General features: G+C 25.6%; 7 protein-coding genes across 7 annotated transcripts; 5 read left to right on the top strand and 2 right to left on the bottom strand. All coding sequences in view use genetic code 12, as the record gives it.

The window, feature by feature from the left end:
- Positions 1-448: 448 nt before the first annotated feature.
- Positions 449-913, top strand: TIM17 (protein transporter; the record flags this gene model as incomplete). Its single annotated transcript, XM_051761781.1, has 1 exon — positions 449-913. The coding sequence occupies one exon, from the start codon at positions 449-451 to the stop codon at positions 911-913; it is 465 nt and encodes a 154-aa protein (XP_051621810.1).
- A 1,167-nt stretch (positions 914-2,080) lies between these two features.
- YAK1 (serine/threonine protein kinase) lies at positions 2,081-4,507 on the top strand (the record flags this gene model as incomplete). Its single annotated transcript, XM_051761782.1, has 1 exon — positions 2,081-4,507. One exon carries the CDS (start codon positions 2,081-2,083, stop codon positions 4,505-4,507), a length of 2,427 nt encoding a protein of 808 aa, XP_051621811.1.
- Positions 4,508-5,186: 679 nt separating this feature from the next.
- Positions 5,187-5,831, top strand: RPB4 (DNA-directed RNA polymerase II subunit; the record flags this gene model as incomplete). The annotated part of the gene is made up of 1 exon (XM_051761783.1): positions 5,187-5,831. One exon carries the CDS (start codon positions 5,187-5,189, stop codon positions 5,829-5,831), a length of 645 nt encoding a protein of 214 aa, XP_051621812.1.
- A 251-nt stretch (positions 5,832-6,082) lies between these two features.
- SNU114 (U5 snRNP GTPase) lies at positions 6,083-9,007 on the top strand (the record flags this gene model as incomplete). Its single annotated transcript, XM_051761784.1, has 1 exon — positions 6,083-9,007. The coding sequence occupies one exon, from the start codon at positions 6,083-6,085 to the stop codon at positions 9,005-9,007; it is 2,925 nt and encodes a 974-aa protein (XP_051621813.1).
- A 338-nt stretch (positions 9,008-9,345) lies between these two features.
- On the bottom strand, positions 9,346-11,451 carry KGF54_001418 (RMR1 family protein; the record flags this gene model as incomplete). The annotated part of the gene is made up of 1 exon (XM_051761785.1): positions 9,346-11,451. One exon carries the CDS (start codon positions 11,449-11,451, stop codon positions 9,346-9,348), a length of 2,106 nt encoding a protein of 701 aa, XP_051621814.1.
- A 606-nt stretch (positions 11,452-12,057) lies between these two features.
- KGF54_001419 (uncharacterized protein) lies at positions 12,058-15,213 on the bottom strand (the record flags this gene model as incomplete). Its single annotated transcript, XM_051761786.1, has 1 exon — positions 12,058-15,213. One exon carries the CDS (start codon positions 15,211-15,213, stop codon positions 12,058-12,060), a length of 3,156 nt encoding a protein of 1,051 aa, XP_051621815.1.
- A 3,928-nt stretch (positions 15,214-19,141) lies between these two features.
- RPL17B (60S ribosomal protein uL22) lies at positions 19,142-19,702 on the top strand (the record flags this gene model as incomplete). Its single annotated transcript, XM_051761788.1, has 1 exon — positions 19,142-19,702. The coding sequence occupies one exon, from the start codon at positions 19,142-19,144 to the stop codon at positions 19,700-19,702; it is 561 nt and encodes a 186-aa protein (XP_051621816.1).
- Between the last annotated feature and the right edge of the window lie 23 nt (positions 19,703-19,725).

A 19,725-nucleotide genomic window follows, 5' to 3' on the forward strand; every position in this document is an offset into this window, starting at 1 on the left:
ACCAAGTAATTTTATAGAGTTTAATGGCATAAATAAATAATTTTCTAATAAAAGAATCGTCAAATTTTCAAGTATCTATATTAATTGCATAGAGTTAATTATGAAACATTCGTTGTAATTTATTAGTGTAATAAGAATAAGAAACACACGACCAAAATTTTTCATTACACAACCAAAAAAAAAAAAAATTTATTACTGTAGTCATAAATTAGCCATCAAAAAGGTAATTAATCAACCATTTTCAACCCAACCTAATAATCTTAATTATAGATAAAGATCATTATCATAAAATTTAATTACATCATCAATTATTTTACAATTTCTACGATCACCAATAAAAAAACTTAAGACAACATCATCAGTTTAGTTTTTTTAATTTTTCAAATCACATCAATAAACAATTAATAAATAATTCATATCACATCACATATATTTATATAATTAAACAATGTCAGCAGATCATACAAGAGATCCATGTCCAATAGTTATATTAAATGATTTCGGAGGAGCATTTGCAATGGGAGTTATTGGAGGTTGTGTATGGCATGGTATAAAAGGTTTTAGAAATTCACCACATGGAGAAAGAGGTTATGGAGCATTATCAGCAATAAAAGCAAGAGCTCCAGTTGTAGGAGGTAATTTTGGAGTATGGGGTGGATTATTCTCAACTTTTGATTGTACTGTAAAAGCAATTAGAAAAAGAGAAGATGCTTGGAATGCAGTTATAGCAGGATTTTTCACAGGTGGTGCATTAGCGATAAGAGGTGGTTGGAAACATACAAGAAATTCTGCAATTACTTGTGCTTGTTTATTAGGAGTATTTGAAGGTGTTGGTATGATGATGCAAAGATTACAAGCTCAACCTACTATGGCTCCTGTATATCCTGAAGAACCTGCTAAATTAGCTGCTTAAGAATGAAATAAATATAAGAATAGAATGGGGAGAATTAATTGGGTAATAATGACTTGTAAATAATTATAAATTTCTTTGTATAGTATTTTCAAATAATTTCTGTATTAAATATTAATAGACTATGGATTTACTGATTATTTTAAGGAATATTGTAGTAAAGAGATTAAGAGTTTAGTGTATCATAATAACGGAATTGAAATCCTGATAAAGTATATGGAAGCAAAGCAAAGAGTGTAAAAAGAGGAAATATATATTAAAAGTAGGTTTGTAAATTCAATATTCAATATCTTCTTCCTCGAGAAATTTTGAGTAATTAATTAATATATTATTTTTATATATACCATAATAACCGACAACCGGGTTAAAAAATAACTTAATTTGAAGTATTAATCATCTATATATATATAATATCGTTAACTGAATCTTTAATGATAAGATCAAGTAACTTTTAAAAGATTCTCCTCAATTTGAATTAAAATTTAAATATTAAAAATGTGATAAAAGTAAATTCATTAATTACTAATTATATGTATAAATTAATTTGCCATACATGAAGTAACTAAATTAATATTAATTTTTACCCCTCTGATAAACTCAACTAATAATCCTTTTAATTATAAATTATTTATAAGATAATCTATTCTATTAAATATATATATGATATTTGATACAAACTATTACAAGTATCAATTATACTCAAAAGCTTTAACAAAGAATTCTAACCATTTTATTTAAATCAATTAAGATATTAATTTTTATACTATTATTTAATTTTATGTCTATAAGAATTTGAATTTGTAATAATTAAATAATTTTACGCATTAATTTTAATTTATTATTATTAATTATTTATATTATCAATAATTCTTTCAATTTATATATATCAGCTTTGAAATTTCATTAATAAATCAATAAGTTACATTATTTTAATTGAATATTTTACTTAATGGATCAATTCAATAATCTATATTTCTAACTTCAACTAAAATATTAAATTTATTATCTCATATAAATTTTTTGAATAATCTTACACTATAATTTTATTATCTCCTTAGAATATTTATTTAAAATTACTAAATACATATCACAGATTCTTATCAATTAATAAAAATTAAATATTATTGATAATTATTATCAACCAAGCTATATTATCAATCAAATTCATAAATGGCATATAATAATTACAACTATCGACATAATTCAATTGGAGGTAATTGGCATCTACCTCCACCACCTCAACAACAACAACAAGGACAAAATCAACAAGGACAACCAATAAATAATAATAATAATAATAATAATGATATGCTAACACCAGAACAAATATATTTACAACATCAACAACAAATTTATAAACAATTACCAAATCAACAACAACAACAACAACAAGCACCTGGTTTTAGAAATCCTTGGTTTTCAATAAATCCTCCAACAAATTCAAAGACAACTTCACCTTCATCTGGTATATCTCAATCACCTACAAAATCTCAAACTTTACCAATTTTACAACAACATCAACCACCATCTTTAAATAAAAGATTATCATTTACAAATTATTTACCAGTAACTTATGAAAATGAAAATACAAATAATTTTAATGATCCTAATGGTCAAAATAATAATAATAATTCAAGTCTGTCATCTTTAACTAATAATCATTCCAATAATAATAATAATAATAATAATAATCCTCAATTATCACCATATGTTCATCCACCTACTCGAGCAGATAATCCATTTAATCAATATTTTGCAAATCAAGAAGTATCATTAGGTGGTGGATCAGATAGAAGAATGTCTGCAGCAATTGATGGAACATACTATAGTAATAATAATCAAACTAATAATAATTTGTATGGATATAATCATCAACAACAACAACAAGCTTTAATAAATAAAGGACTTCCTATTCAAGGAGATTTATCATCAACTGGAGTTGCAATGGCCAATAAACATGGCATAGCACCTGCAATTTCACAATTTTTCAATCCAAATATGGCACCTATGACACCAAGTATGGCTAATAGAAGATCATCATTAGCAGTATTACCCAGTCATGCATTACAACAACAACAACAATTGCAACAACCAGGAGCTTATTATGCCCAACCCAAAACAGGTAGATCACCTTCAATAATACAGTATCAACAATATCAACAAGCTTTACAAAATCAAAAAATCACCAAAACAAGAAAACCAGCACCAAAAGCAAGAAAAATATACAATAAATTAGATTTATCCCCCAAAATACATCAACAACCAAAATATAGAAGATGTTCAGTAAATTCTATACATATATCACCAGTAAATGCATTATCAGTATATTTAACAGAATCTTATAGTATATGTCAACCAAGAAAATTTCAATATTCAAAATCAACTAATCCAAAAAGAGTATTAACAAAACCACTGGATCCAAAATTCAATAATGGATTTGACAATGAAGAAAGTGATTATATATTATATGTTAATGATATTTTGGGTAGTGAAGAAGGTAGGAAATATATGGTATTGGATTTACTAGGTTCAGGAACTTTTGGTCAAGTTGTTAAATGTCAAAATTTAACAAATCAAACTGTCTGTGCAGTTAAAGTTATAAAATCAAAACCTGCTTATATGAATCAATCATTAACTGAAGTGAGGTTACTCGAGTATTTAAATAAAAACAGTGATGGTAAAAATTTTATAAGGTTACTTGATACTTTTATGCATAAAGAACATTTATGTTTAGTGTTTGAATTATTAGCATCCAATTTATATGAATTAATAAAACAAAATCAATTCCAAGGTTTAAATATGAAATTAGTTAAATTATTAACAAAACAATTATTAGAGGCATTAGTTGAATTAAAAAATTTCCAAATGATACATTGTGATCTAAAACCTGAAAATATTTTACTATGTCAACCAGATAAACCAAATATAAAAGTTATTGATTTTGGTTCTGCATGTTTTACAAGACAAACAATTTATACTTATATTCAATCACGATTTTATAGATCACCAGAAGTTATATTGGGTTTACCATATACTGAATCAATTGATATGTGGTCTTTAGGATGTATAGTTGGAGAGTTCTTTTTAGGTTTACCTATGTTTCCAGGTACATCAGAATATAATCAAATTTGGAAAATTGTTGATATGTTAGGTCAACCACCAAGACATATGATTGAAGTTGGTAGAAATTCATCAAACTTCTTTAAAAAATCAATAAGTACAAATCCCGAAGATAAACCAAAATATCATATAAAATCATATGATGAATATTGTGAATTTATAGATTCCAAAAAGGATTCATCTGGTAATAATTCAACTTCAAATTCTAATTCATCCCATCATCATCATACTAAAAAAGAACAACCAAATAAAAATTATTTTAAACATAAATTATTAAAAGATATTATATTAAATTATAAATTACCAAGTAAAAAAATGACAAATTTAATGATTGAAAAAGAATGTCAAGAAAGATTATTATTAATTGATTTTTTAACTAAAGTTTTGAATTTAAATCCATTGGAGAGATTAACTCCACAAGAAGCTTTGAAACATCCTTTTATTCATGATGTTAAAAGTATTGATATTCCAACTTAAAACTATTTGATTTTATTGTAACTTTTTTTTTTGTCAAATTTAGATAATATTGTACTTTGATTTTTTTTTGATTTTTTTTTGATATTTATAGCATTAATAATAATAACATTGTCATATTAATTAGATAAATGTAGTACATTCGCTATTCCAAAACTTGTTGGTATACTTTTTCAAAATTCAAATGGTCGTGTGAGAAACATTTCGAAAAAAAAATTAAAATTTAAAATAGAAAAAAAAAATTATGAAAATTAATCAAAACTCCATTTTATAAATACAACTTATAGATTTTACAAGATAGTTGTCATTTACATATTGACAATAATCATACACATACATACATTCATTTTCATTTATTATCAACTTTCAATTTAATAGATTATATGTGCACGATAACATTATTTATTTAAAAATAGAAAGATTACTATAAAAATTTTGACTTATTAATTTAAAGTTCAAGAGAAACATTATTATAAAGCAGACATATTCTAGCTTATACTTAACCAATCAATCAACCATTCTATCAAAAAACTAATCAAGAAGTACCGGTTAATCATTTCACAACTATAGATACCCATTATCTTATCATTTCATAAACATATATTTGTAACATTATAATTTATCAATAAAACTATACACTTTCATTTTTTTGAATATACACATAATTATTATATTATTCTAAATGAATGTCAGTACAAGTGCATTAGGAGTAAGAAGAAGGAAAGTAGCAACACAAAATATAGATGATGAAGAAAATTCAGCCCAATTAAAATTAGGACCAGAATTTCAATTAAATCAAATAACAAATACGGGAGAAGAACAACAATTAATTGCATTAAATTTATCAGAAGCTAGATTATTAATTAGAGCAGCATTAAAAGAGCGTAAAAAAAATAAAAATCCAAATAAAAAATCAAATAAACAAAATCAATCAAATACAAACAATAATAATAATAATAATATAAGTGATTCAGATGAAGAAGATGAAGATGATGATACATTAAATAATACAAGAGAAGATGAATTATCAAATATAGAATTAGCAGGACCCAATTCAAATGAAATTATGCATAAAACTTTAAATTTCTTAACAAATTTTAGTAGGTTTAAAAATAGATCAAGTTGTGAAACAGTTGAAAAATTAATTAATGATTTTAATGAACATTGTAATGAATATTTACATCCTTTTGAAATGGCTCAATTAGGTACTTTAGAATGTGAAGATGCTGAAGAAGCTAAATCTTTAATACCTACATTAACTAATAAAGTAAGTGATGTTCAATTACAAAGTTTATTAACTGAATTACGTAAGTATCAAACTTTATAAATTGTTTGGAAATGTATTAAAATGTATTTAATAAAATAAAAATAAAAGTAATGAAAATAAAAGTAGTTGAACATCTGTTATTGATCTAGTGAAAAATAATTCTTCATCTCTTTTTATTGATATGATATTTCAAATTATTATTTGTTTGAAAAAAATATCAATACCACTTAAAAAAATTAAATGCGATAAAATCTATTTTCTAATTTTTTTACAACCAAAATAAAAAGTTTAAACAAACTCTTCAATTAGTAATGAATGATAATGATGATGACTTATTTGATGAGTTTGGGAATTATATAGGAGAAGGATCAGAGCCAGAAGATGAAGCTTCAAAAGATGGCACAAATAATGGAGTTAACAATGGAGAATATTCATCAGACGATGTAGATGAAGATGCAATAGATATAGATTCAAAAGATGATACAGAAGCAAACCAAGGAGCATTAGTAAAATCAACCATACCCACAAATGACTCAGAAATAATTTACGTCCAACAACAACAACCGGAACTTGTAGATGAACCAATAATTAAACCAGATTCAACAAAACAAATGAAAATTACAATAGATACTCAAAATGATAAAAATATACCAACAACAATTTACTCCAAGGACTCAATAATTGAAATAATAAATGATAAACCAGAAAGAATACGAAACTTTGCCATAGTAGGAGGAATACATACTGGAAAAACATGTTTAATTGATCAATTTATAATAAAGACACATCCAAATATAAATAAACAAACTAAATCAAATCCAAAATTTCAAAAACCTTTAAAATTCTTAGATTCTTATAAATTAGAAATTGAAAGGGAAAGTACAATTAAAACTAAAAATATGACTTTATTACTAGATAATTCAATTAAACAATCTTATATTTTTAATATTCTAGATACTCCTGGTCATATTGATTTTAATGATGAAACTATTGCAGGTTTGGAGTTGAGTGATGGAGCTGTTTTGGTGGTTGATGTTGTTGAAGGATTAACTTTAAGGGATCAAATTATAATTGATGAAATACTAAAAAGAAATTTTCCATTGGTGGTTGTCCTCAATAAGATTGATAGATTGATATTGGAATTAAAATTATCACCAAAAGATTCTTATTTCAAAATGTTCAATATAATTGATGATATCAACGAGTATATTAAAAGCAATGAATATAGAGACAAGTACAATTATACAACAGAATTATCACCATTAAATGAAAATGTCATATTTGCATCATCAAATTTTGGTTTTACATTCACTTTAAAAAGTTTTTTAAAACTATATAAACATAAAATACCAACTGATCAAGAATCGGAATTTTTATCAAAATTATGGGGTGATTATTATTTTAATTATGAAACAAATTGTATAACAACAGAATCAGAAAATGGAAAATATCAAAGAACTTTTATTTCATTTATATTAGATGCTATATATCAAACTGCAATCTACGTATTAACTTCAGAACCATCTAATCACAAAAAACTAGCAACTATGTTATGGGAGAATTTTAGAATAGGTTTACCTAAAGCAGAATATAAGAAAGATATAAAAATACTATTGAAGACTGTATTTAGTACAATTTTTAAAAATGATACTGGATTTGTTGATTCTATTATAAAGTCATTTCCATCACAGCCTACTCAAATACCCGATGAAAATACACCTGTGCTTGGTAAAGTTTCTAAATTGGTTGAATCACCAGATGGTGAAAGCTTTTTAAGTTTAAGTAGATTATACTCAGGTATATTAAGAGTTGGTGATAAAATTAAAGTATGTGTTGAAAATACCAATGATACAGACTCAGGACAAACTTTATACAAAGAAGAAATTGTCAAGAACATTTTTATACTGTATGGAAGATATAAATTACCAGTCAACGAAGTTAAATCCAACACAATTGTGTTAATAGAGGGTATAGATTCATCCATTAAAAAAGGAGCAACAATAATTTCACCAAACAATGTCAAAGATACAGTATTTAAGTTACCAAATTATGATATAACTTCAGTATTCAAAGTTGCAATTGAACCAATGAATCCAGTCAACAGACCTCAATTACTTGAAGGTTTAAAAAAGATATCAAAAGCTTATTTATCATCGGTTATCAATATCGAAGAAAATGGAGAAAATAATATATATGCACCAGGAGAATTCTATATGGATTGTGTACTAAATGATTTAAGAAATTTTTTCAATACAAACCTTAAAATTAAAGTTAGTGATCCAATGACGAAATTTTCAGAAACTTGTGAAACTTCATCTTTTACATATATCCCCGTATCATCAAACAACAAAAATTTTGAAATTGCTATAGTTGCTGAACCAATGGAAGATACATTATTAAGTTATAAAATTGAAAAAGGTAAAATAAATGAACAACAAACTAAAAAAGAAATATCAATGTATTTAAATCATCATTTTAATTGGGATTTAAAAAGTTCGAGATCTGTTTGGTGTTTTGGTCCAAAAGATTTAATAGGTCCTGACTTGTTACTAGAAGATCTTGATGAAAATTCAATTGATAATGAAACAGTTAACAAATTAACTAAGATCAAAAATATAATTATTAATGGTTTTAAATGGGCAGTTAATGAAGGTCCATTAATAAATGAACCAATAAGAAACACAATGTTTAAAATAGTTCATATGAATTTCAATGATTCAATTGAAGAATCAGATATAAATCCAGCACAAGTTATTCCCTTGATCAGAAGATCATGTTTTATTGCTTTATTAACAGCAAAACCAAAATTAATGGAACCAAATTATAAATTTGAAATTATTTGTTTTCACAAACATGTTCACGTTATTAAAAAAATTTTGGAACAAAGAAGAGGTTTTGTAGTGAATCACATTAGAATAGAAGGTACTCCATTATATAAATTACATGGTTATATTCCAGTGATTGATAGTTTTGGATTTCAATCAGATTTAAAATTATATTCAACTTCTAAAATTAAAATTAGTTTAATTTTTAATAATTGGGATCTAGTACCTGGTGATATATATGATTTTAATTGTGATTTACCTACATTAAAACCAGTTCCTAAAAATTCATTATCTAGAGATTTTTTACTCAAGACAAGAAGAAGAAAAGATTTAACTGGTGAACCAACTTTACAGAAATATATTGATATAGAAATTTACGAAAAGTTGAAATCAAAAGGTTTAGTGGTATAATTTCGATAACTTACATTTGAAAACTAAGTAGAAAAATCAAGAAATTTTTTTATTGTATTTTTCTTTATGTAACATAAATCAAACAACTATATATAGAGAAGTAATAATAAACACAGTAATATTGATAACGGTTTCTTATAAAAAAATAATTAAGCAAACATACTAATTCCTGATCATTTTGCGCCAAAAAGCCCCCCCTGTAAGTAACTATTGTTGAACCAGCTCACATTCAATTGTAATTAGCTTTCAGTCTCTTTAAATTTATAATCTCCTTCCATCCCCATCCCAAATTTATAATTCTTGAAAATCTCAAAAGTTACTAATGATTCATCTCAAATTTATTCAACTCTTCTTTTTTTAGTAGGTGGTTCCAATTGTTCAAATCCATCATTTTGTTCAACCAAATTATTATAATTTGTAATAAATCGCTGTTGATCACTTAGTTTAAATTCCAAAAAAGTAGGTATTGAATCCTTATATTTAGAATTTGTACAATCACATAATTTTAAATATAAATCAAAAAAATCTGCAATAGTTAAATCTTTACAATATACATTATCTTCAGTTATTGTTAAATTACTAAATTGTGGAATATTTAAAATTATTTCTTGATCTATATCAAATTTAAATGATTTGTTATTATTTGATGATGATCTTAATATTCCAAATAAATCTTCTATTGAAATTGATTGTATTGATTCGTCATATTTTGGTATTAATGTTTTTACATCTTTTGTAGTTGATGATTCTATTGGAAATAATAAATACTTTGAATCTGAATATGTTACATATATTGGTAATTTATTAATTGAACGTGGTATATTTTTTGGAATTTGTGTTGACTTGCCATTTGATTTCGAGTCTGCTTGATGTTCTTGTTGTTTTTCATCTTCATTTTCCGGTTCTCCTACTAAAGTATTAATATCATCCACGTCTTCATCAAATTGTTCATTAGGATTAGATTTTAGATTCTTATATTGATTATCTTCTTCTGGATTTTCTTCTTTTTCATCTAATTCGATCTTTTCTTCATCTCCATTAGGCATATCAATTTCTATAATATTGTCGACTTCATCTTGATCTTGATCTTTTTGATTTTCAGTTTCATTTTCATCATGTTGGTCTTCTGTATTTGAGTTTCCAACCTCATTTGTTGACTTGTTGTTGTCTTCACCGTCAACAGCTTGTGGTTCAGACTGTTCCTGTCCGTTAGAATTTAACTCAACTTCATTATTATTATTAACTTTTTTACCATCTGCATGATCCTGATCAAGATTATCTTTTATTTGTTGATTAGAATTCTTCTTTTCTGTTGAATTACGTTTATGAGCAGGTCCATCTGGTTCTTCACCATCAATTAATGCACCAACAGCTTTCATTGGTCCTACTTCATCTGGTCTATCCTCATCACCTTCATCTTCTTTTAAATTTCCTTTATCAATTTCTTCTTGTCTATCTAAAAAATCTTCATAATAATCCTGTTCAACATCTTTAGTGTTTAATGCACCTTCACTTGAATAATTAACATCGTCTTCTCCTTTTGCTACTTGTGCACTTGCCTTTTCTAGTTTTGTTAATGAATCTTTATTCAATGGAACTGAATTGTTTTTTAGTTCCTCCTCATTATCACCTGATCGATCTTGGCTTAACGATTTATTATTCTTAGCATTTTCCGCTTCTTTGAGTTCATTCTGTTGGTCATCGTATATCTGATTCATTTGAGATGTTCTATTTGCTTGTGGAATAGTACCACCTTGAGCTACACCAACTAATCTATCATTATGATGATCATCATCAATATTATCATCTGACTTACCAGCGTGGTGACCTTTGTTTTCTCTATCTTGAATATCTTCACCACCATTTTCATCAAGTGGTCCAAAATAATCGTCTTTTTGTTCCGCAGCTTTATTTTCGTTTTCATCTTCTTCTTCCTCATCATATTCCAAATTTTCATCTTCATTATTTGGTTTACCAGTATTTCCAGCTTTATTATTCTCATTCATTTCATTGCCTGCTTGTGGTTCTGCATTTTGGGTTCTTTGAACATCATCAGTGTTTACCGATTTATTATCTGTTTGATTCAACTGTTGTTGATTATTTGATTGTGATGAATTATTATTCTCCTTCTCTTCTTGTTTTTCCAACTTTTGATTTTCTTCAATTGTTTTTTCCAATGATGAATTAAATTTGTCAATTTCAGGTACATCCATAACATCAGTGTCTTGAGATATAGTATATATTTTATCTGGAGTACTTGGTCTTGGTGTTGGAAATGATTCAGGAATTTTTATGTTTGGATCATCGTTTATATCTGATATACCTTGTTTGATATCTGCCAAATCTGCATCGTCAATTTCTCCTGATTTGGTATTTGGGGATAAGCTTGAATTTGATTGAGAATTGGTTGTATTAAAATTTGGTTGCTTTTCTGGCTCACTCATATTTACTATAATTCAATTGAAAGAATTGGGCTCCAGTTAAATTATCTTGGTTTATTGTAAAATAGGAAAGGGTTAACAGTTCGAAAACAGCAAAATATATTAAATGTTTTAAGGATGTTTCACTGTTGCCTCAATTCTATACTTATTGAAAATTGAAAATCTTAATGAATAAATTATGCTGTTAGTAATAAAGAGTAAATCAATTATGAGAACGTACCATCAATTTAACTGTTGATAATAAGATTGAATTGTTTTCTAATAAACTTGAAATTGATTGTTGGTTGTAAAAATAAAATAACTTCTAATATGATGATAAAATGAGATTATATTTTTTACTTCTCATTAAATAATTATAATTGCAAGTAAAATAAACGCTACCAAACTGGATTTTTTCAAATAATTCTACAAACCATAAAATACTATCAAGAGATTGTTCAAAATTAAATGAAACAATTTAACAAATCGATTACAATTTTATTTTATTTTATTTTATTTATATAGTTTTTTATGTATATATAAAAAAAGCTTTAATTAAAATACAAAGTTTGAATGGAAAAGTTTTATAAATATCATCATCATTATTTGAAAATTATTTTGATTTGATTATTAAGGAGCCCAAATTTTAAAAGTTTGTGGAGAAATTAAAGATAATGGTTTATAATCATCAATTTTAGCAAAATCATCAACCAGTTTACCTTCACTGATATTTGAACCATCATTACTTACATCATCTCCAAGTTGATTTGATGACTTTTCACGATTATTCAATTGTTCTTGTTGATTATTTTCTTTATTTCCTACTGCTTCTAATGATTGTTTGACGGGTTTATATAATAAGGATCTTGCATCAGATATGAGTTTTGAGAGTTCTTTTTGTTTTGTTGATTGATCGTTATTTTCTAATAATGAACAAGCTTCTTCTAACTTTTTAATTACATCAATTGTTGATCTTGTTAAGGATAATCTATCAGTGAAAGTTTCTTCCTGTTGTTTTGACAAATTTTGTCTTTCTCTTTCATAAATTTTCTCCAATTCTTCAATTTTTGCTAGTTTAGTTTCACATTTCTGTAATTCATGATTAATTATACTCATACTAATTTTATGTAACTCCCTTTCTTCATAACTTGAGAACAAGTGACTTCTTGCCCCAACTATACCAAATGTTGTTGCAATTGCTTCTTTTGTTTCTTTGTTTGTGGATTCTTCTTTTTCAATTGATCCGTTTTGTTGTTCAGTTTCTTCTTCTTTATCTTTGGTTGTATCTGGTTTTATTTCACCTTTCTGCTTTGTAGATTCTTCATTTTCTTCAACTTTACTTTCACCATATACCTCAACAAGTTTTTTTTTCATTGATTCATCCATTGCTTTTTTTGCGGCTTCACTTGCTGCTTTAGCAACCCCACTATCAACTATTCTTGTCATAAATACTAGATTCGCGAGTACTGGATTATCTATTGTATTGATTGGATAATTAGATGCATATTTTAACAATTTAATATCTTCTTTATCGGAATCCCTAATTGGGTTGAATTGATCTTCAATTGGTAATTTTAAAAACTTCAAGACACATTGTTGTGGAGTTTTATTTCCTCCTACTGCTGATGCTATTTGATACCAGTCATTCTTATATTTGTGAACCGCATTTATTAAATTATCAGATTCTTCTTTGGTCCATCCATCATTATCATCTTTATGTTTCCTTTTATGTGGTGGTTCCTCTTTTAAATTTGAATGCTCTATTGAGAGTTGTCTTTTCTTATTACCTCTTTCGTTTATTCCATTTTCAAGACCTGCTGAACCTGGTAAATCTGATGAAGCAATTAATTTTTTCAATTTTCCAACATCAATTTTTTCTGGTGGAATTCTGGAAGTATCAAATGGAAATAGACCTCTTGGTGAATCATACTTGACATGATAATCTCCAGTATATGGTAAATCAACCAGCAGACCATTCGGCATTTTTTCAAATGCATAACCTGGTTTGAAATGAGGTTTTACTTGATAATTTATTAAACCCCATTTATTTAAAAAACGATGAACTCTCATTAACGTACCTACATCACCAACTAAATTTCGACGACATGAAGTTAAAGTTAAAAATTCATTTGGGTTTAATCTGTAAGCATTTATCATAAAATTTCTATAATTTGCATATAATTTTGGTGATTTCGAAGGATGAGTTGAATTAAAAAATTCTGGTAATGATTCTTTTTCAATTTTATGAATTTTTTTCATATTAAACCAACTTGCATATGAAGGAATAATTACAAGGTGTGTTTGTTTATATTTTGTTGTAGCTTTTATAGGTTCATCTTCTTCATCTTCTATTATATCTTCCAAATCTACATCTTCCTCTTGTTCGGTATTAGAAGGGGCGGTTGTTGCTTCTTCTGATGCTGCAGTCGAATTGGTTGCTGGCTCTACTTTTGGAATCTCAGGTTTTGCAGGTCCAATTTTAGATTTATTTGAAATTTTTGATTCGGTCTTAGGTTCTTCAGGTTTACTTATATCATCTACTTCAACATCTTGCATTTCAAAATCTTCGTCTTTTGATTTGTCATTTTCAGTTTCTAGTAAAGACGCGTCAAAATCATCAGCTGATTTATCATATTCTTCAACATTAAAATCAGCGTCAAATGCAGGATCATCTACTTGGGCATATGATAACATTTCTTCCTCTCCTTGTTCTTGATTCTTTTCTTCAACGTCGTATTCTTTATTTCCTTCACCTGTAGCAAATGCAATATCGTTAGTCTCTGTCGGTATATCTACATCCATATCATCTTGAGAATTATCTTGATCTGGAGCTGTTGGGTCGATATCATTATTATCTGATAAATCATTTTTGGAACCATTTTCTAGGGAGTCATGTTCTTCATCTTTCTTTTCAGATGTGTCAGCATTTTCACTATTGTCAAAATCATCCAACTTTTCAGAAGAAGATCCGTTATTGTTGGTATCAAATTCTTGTTCCTTATCTCCCTCCCTTTCGTCATCGTTTGATTTCTCTTGATCTGAAAATATAGAAGCCTTGGAGGTTCTTTCAATAAAATTTCCTTTATCTTTAAATGGCACATCTATAGGTACTTGATCCGAAGGAATAGAAGGTAACTGTTCTTCAACAACAGCATCTGCATGTTGCCTTTGATTTCTTGAATAATTTGAATTGTCCTTGTCATCTTGCTCTTTAATACTCATTCCTTCATCTTCTTCTTTATTATTTGCATCTACTTTATCATCTTCTTCTACTTCATTATCCTGTTCAATTATATTATCTTCTTTTGATTTTTTATCTTTAAAGGAATCATTACCTGGTAGTTCTGACAATTGTTTTTCAAATCTATCTTTATTATTCATTTTCTCCGCATTTAAATGAGTCAATGATTCAGATTCTTGATCATTCGGTACTTCTCTTTCTTGATGAGCTCCTAATTTTTTCATTTCTTCAATCTGTTTTTCATCCAAGTTTTCTGCTGTCAATTCTTTTTCTTGGTAATCAACCTCTGGATTATTAGATAGTTCGTTATCGTTTTCATTATCTTCATTCCCTAGTGATTCATCATTATCAACATCTTCTTCATTATTAGAATTGTTGTTATTTAAATATTCATCCTCCTTGGCTGTAGTTCTTTTATTCGAGTCATCTGTTTCTTTTGTTTCATTTATTGTTTGTGCAGGTACTTCTTCTGCTTCCAATGATTTATCATTGTTATTGATTGACTCAACCTCCTTTATTTTTTCGTTTGGTGGTACTGAACTCATAATTAAACTTTTAAAGCGAGATTGTACAATAGTTTATCCTTTATTCAATTTGTTCTATTTTGATATTTGAAAACAAAAAATTTTATTGAAATTAAGATAAGGTGGAATGAATTTGGAATGATAAGGAAGATTTTAGTGATATGATAATGGTTGATGTTTGCTAATGATACAAGTGAAATAAGTATTATCCTATTTGTATGTTGTATTTAATATTGGTTGTTAAATATAAAATGATATTTTATGCTGGATGAATTTTATATTTATAGTTGATATTTTTCTTTTTGTTGATCAATAAAAAGATAAAAAAATATAATGAATCAACAAATACTTAATCAATCTAATCTTAATCAAATAATATTATATAATTGAAATTCAAATAATGATATCTTTTAATAATATAATAGATTGATTAATATAATTTTAAAATTTAAATATATATCAATAAATTTATTTTGAGTTGTAAAAATAAATTATATTATAATTTTTATTTTTTTTTTTTTGTATTGATAAATTCTAAATTTCCAAATGTTGTTTTTTAATTTATATTTGAGGGAGTATTAGGCGTTTTTTAACCACTTTACACGTCCAATATATCTTTGAATAGAATACAACTATAGCGATAATGAAATTAATGGTTTCAGACCTTATTAAAGATACTTCAAAACTATAGCAAAATCTTTGTAAAGACTTAAGTTAAACAAACTAAATGGTTGTGTCATTGACTTGAAAATTAGCTGGTGAATAAGAAAATTTAATTTTGCTGTAGCGGTGCTACCAATATGACCATGATTTTTCCCTTGAATAAAGTAATTAAATGGTCATAACAAAAAAAATATACTATAAATCAAATTACCGGGACATCTATAACTATCAATTATCTTTAATTAATCATATTGTAATAATGTAGTAGTTAAGCAATATTAATTAAATGAATATGTTTTTGCTTATATATTTATAGTATTATTCAATTGTTTGAATATATCCGGTTATTTCTATTATACAGGAATTATCGTAATAATAAAATATAATAATACGAAATCTATTTTTCTTATTGTGATTATAATAATTTAATTCAATAAATTAACTTATTCATCCTTCTTTTGATATCTTATAATAGATGCGTTCTTTTCTTTTGAAAATGGGTGTTGGTGGTGAAGGTATATGATAGATCAATGAATTATTACAAATAATTGAACTAACATTCTTATGTATTATTGATTATTGATTTTTTTTTTGGTAATATGGAAATGTGCGCTTTATCAAATATTGATAGGAAAAGACTTGAGTTAAATCATTACTATTTGATTATGTGGTCCTTGTTGTAGTTTATATTATTTTAAATCACTCTATTGATATCGCTCCAGTGTAATGATGAATTTGTTAATCTATTTAAGCCAACATTGGGTAAATCAAAGTATAATTTTTGATCTTTGACAAAGTAACATTTAACTGACACATGAACACAAATACTAAAAAATGAATAAATTGTATCAAATATTGATTAACGAAAAGATGATTTGAAAAGAAAAAAAGATATATGAATATATATATATTTATATATTTACAAGTAAAGAAGATATTAATTCACTTAAATTTATATAATTAATAATTTCATCATTATATAATTTAATAATTAAAAATTTAAAATTAATTTAATGAAATCTATCTATATTATAAATAAATAAATAAATAAATAAAAAATTTATGAAATAAGTAACCCCAAATCTTTCATTTTATTTTTTTATTTACACAATAATTTTCAATATCAAATCCAGAATTTTTAGAAATGGATTTTAATCAAACTAACATTAAAGTTTTAATTAAAGAAATGATACAATATAAAAAAGGGAGGGCAAAATTGAATAAATCTGAAATGTAATTAAATAAAGAATATAATTTATAACCTTACTTTACCTTTTATTTAAATTAAATAAAAAATGATTTAATAATTTTTGTTCTTTTTCAAGTATTATGTATCATAGTTAAAACGTAAATAATAAAAAGTATAATAAATTGATTAAGAGATAATTAATAATAATAATAAAATAATAATAAAAATATTGTAAACTATAAAATAATAGTATCCAATTTGAATAATGAGTAAGAAAAGTTTTTTGAATAATCATGTACTTCACTTTCATTAAAGACTAAAGTTGTTTATTCAATTCAATGCTTAAAAATTATTTTTAAAATTAAAAATATCAAAATTTTTAATTTTAATTTTGAACAATCATCGATTATGCAAAGTTTATATAAAATATATAATTTAATTTAACGTCAATTTACTAATCAAATAAAGAGTGTAGTAATAGTTAGAGAAATGATTATTCTTTTAATTTCATAAAAAAATGACTTTCTTGTAATCAGGTTGTCAATTACTTTTTAACCTTCAATTCAATTTAAATTACCAATTTACATACGTTACAATCAAATTAAAAGAAAACTAATATCAAATGATAATGATAAAACAACATCACCACAAAATCCGTAAAATAAAAAATACAATTAAAATTAAAATTTTATGAAAGGAAACAAAAGAAAGAAAAAATAAATAAAAAATATTATTTTAAATAATCTTGCATTTATTTCTTATTATTATAATATTAGTCTAATGTATTATTAATATTTGAAACTTCAAATATAAAATGTTGTCAAATTAACTAAATTCTATAATTTAATTGAATTTTACAATACAAAAATCAATGTAATTGAGCTAGGTAAAATTAAATTAGTCCAGATCTAATTTAAACTTGTCTGAATAAATTCGAAACAACTTCAAAATAAAAAATAAGATTTAAAAAAAATAAAAAAAAGAAAATGCAAGGTTTTTTAATTAATTATGTTTTTGTGTTTTGTAAATTTTGTGTTTAATTATTATTATATTTTTTTTATTTTTTTTAATTTTTATTTTATCAACTTTTATATTTGCCCTAAATTTATTATCCGAATTTTATTAATAAGAATTTATATATATATATATATAATTGAATCATTATTGCTTTATATAATTTATAAAATGTTCAACTTGTACAGATCTTAATGTTTAATAATTTAAGAACTTTGAATTGTATTACAAATACTAGTAATTTAATGTGAGATCTTTTTATACTGAATTTACTACCAATTGTGTCATAGATTTTTTTTAAAAATTATCAGGGGAAAAAATTAATTTATTAATGAAAATATTAATTAACGAGATATTTTCGATTAACAATAAAAGATTAGACACTTTTTCGTTTAAAAATAAGAACGGAAAATTGGATCAAGAAGTAAAAGAACTCTTTGGAATTGTAATTTTGTTTTACACTTGCTCAACATTTTGGTTGTACTTATCATTTTGTTTTAGCTAGCAATACAAATTACTTGTGCCTATTGAATAGTAATTGGCAAAAACTTTCGTACTTGCTAATGTACATAACACGCCGTTTCAAATGTAAGTAGAGAAATTTATCCAAGATTGGGGATCAACGGTAACTATTCCTCGATCAATTTCTCTTGTTATTACAAGAAATCGAAAGGTGGATTTACCAAAATGATCACGACAGAAAAGTATGGGAATTAAGTTACTTCTCATGCTCTCATATAGATCAATAATTATGATTAAAGAATTGGCTATTCATTAGTTAATTGAAAATAAATTTAACTGAAACAGCCTTTTAAACGAAATATCGTTTAGGGTTATAGCCCCATCTCAATTACACAAAACATAAACTGATGTGCTACCATATTTTACAATTGTATAGACAATGTATTGTTATTAAAATAAGACCTTAACTATGTAAAAGATTTTGTACTATAATAATTTTTCTAACAAAAATTAATAGTAAGTGAGAGAGGAAAAAAAGTTAATATCAAATTTTTCATAATTTTTAAATTTTCATAGTTTTAATACCTATCCAACTACATTTAATCAATATATCAATTTACAATGGTTCGTTACGCTGCCACTCCATCAAACCCAGCCAAATCAGCTTCAGCTCGTGGTTCATACTTAAGAGTTTCATTTAAAAACACTAGAGAAACAGCACAAGCCATTAATGGTTGGAAATTAACTAAAGCTCAACAATATTTAGATCAAGTTTTAGATCATCAAAGAGCTATTCCATTCAGAAGATTCAACCATTCTATTGGTAGAACCGGTCAAGGTAAAGAATTTGGTGTTACCAAAGCTAGATGGCCAGCAAAATCAGTCAACTTTATCAAAGATTTATTAAGAAATGCTCAATCAAATGCTGAAGCTAAAGGATTAGATGTTGAAAAATTAGCTATTTCTCACATTCAAGTAAACCAAGCTCCAAAACAAAGAAGAAGAACATACAGAGCTCATGGTAGAATAAATGCTTATCAATCAAGTCCATCACATATTGAATTAACTTTAACTGAAGAAGATGAAATTGTTGAAAAAGCTACTGATAAAAAAGTTACAAGATTAAATAATAGACAAAGAGGTAGATTAGTTGGTCAAAAAAAATTAACCGCTTCAGCTTAAATTAATGTTTAAATATAAAAATT

This window comes from Candida jiufengensis (assembly GCF_024610255.1).
Source record: "Candida jiufengensis strain CBS 10846 chromosome Unknown scaffold6, whole genome shotgun sequence".
Taxonomy (NCBI): domain Eukaryota; kingdom Fungi; phylum Ascomycota; class Pichiomycetes; order Serinales; family Debaryomycetaceae; genus Lodderomyces; species Lodderomyces jiufengensis.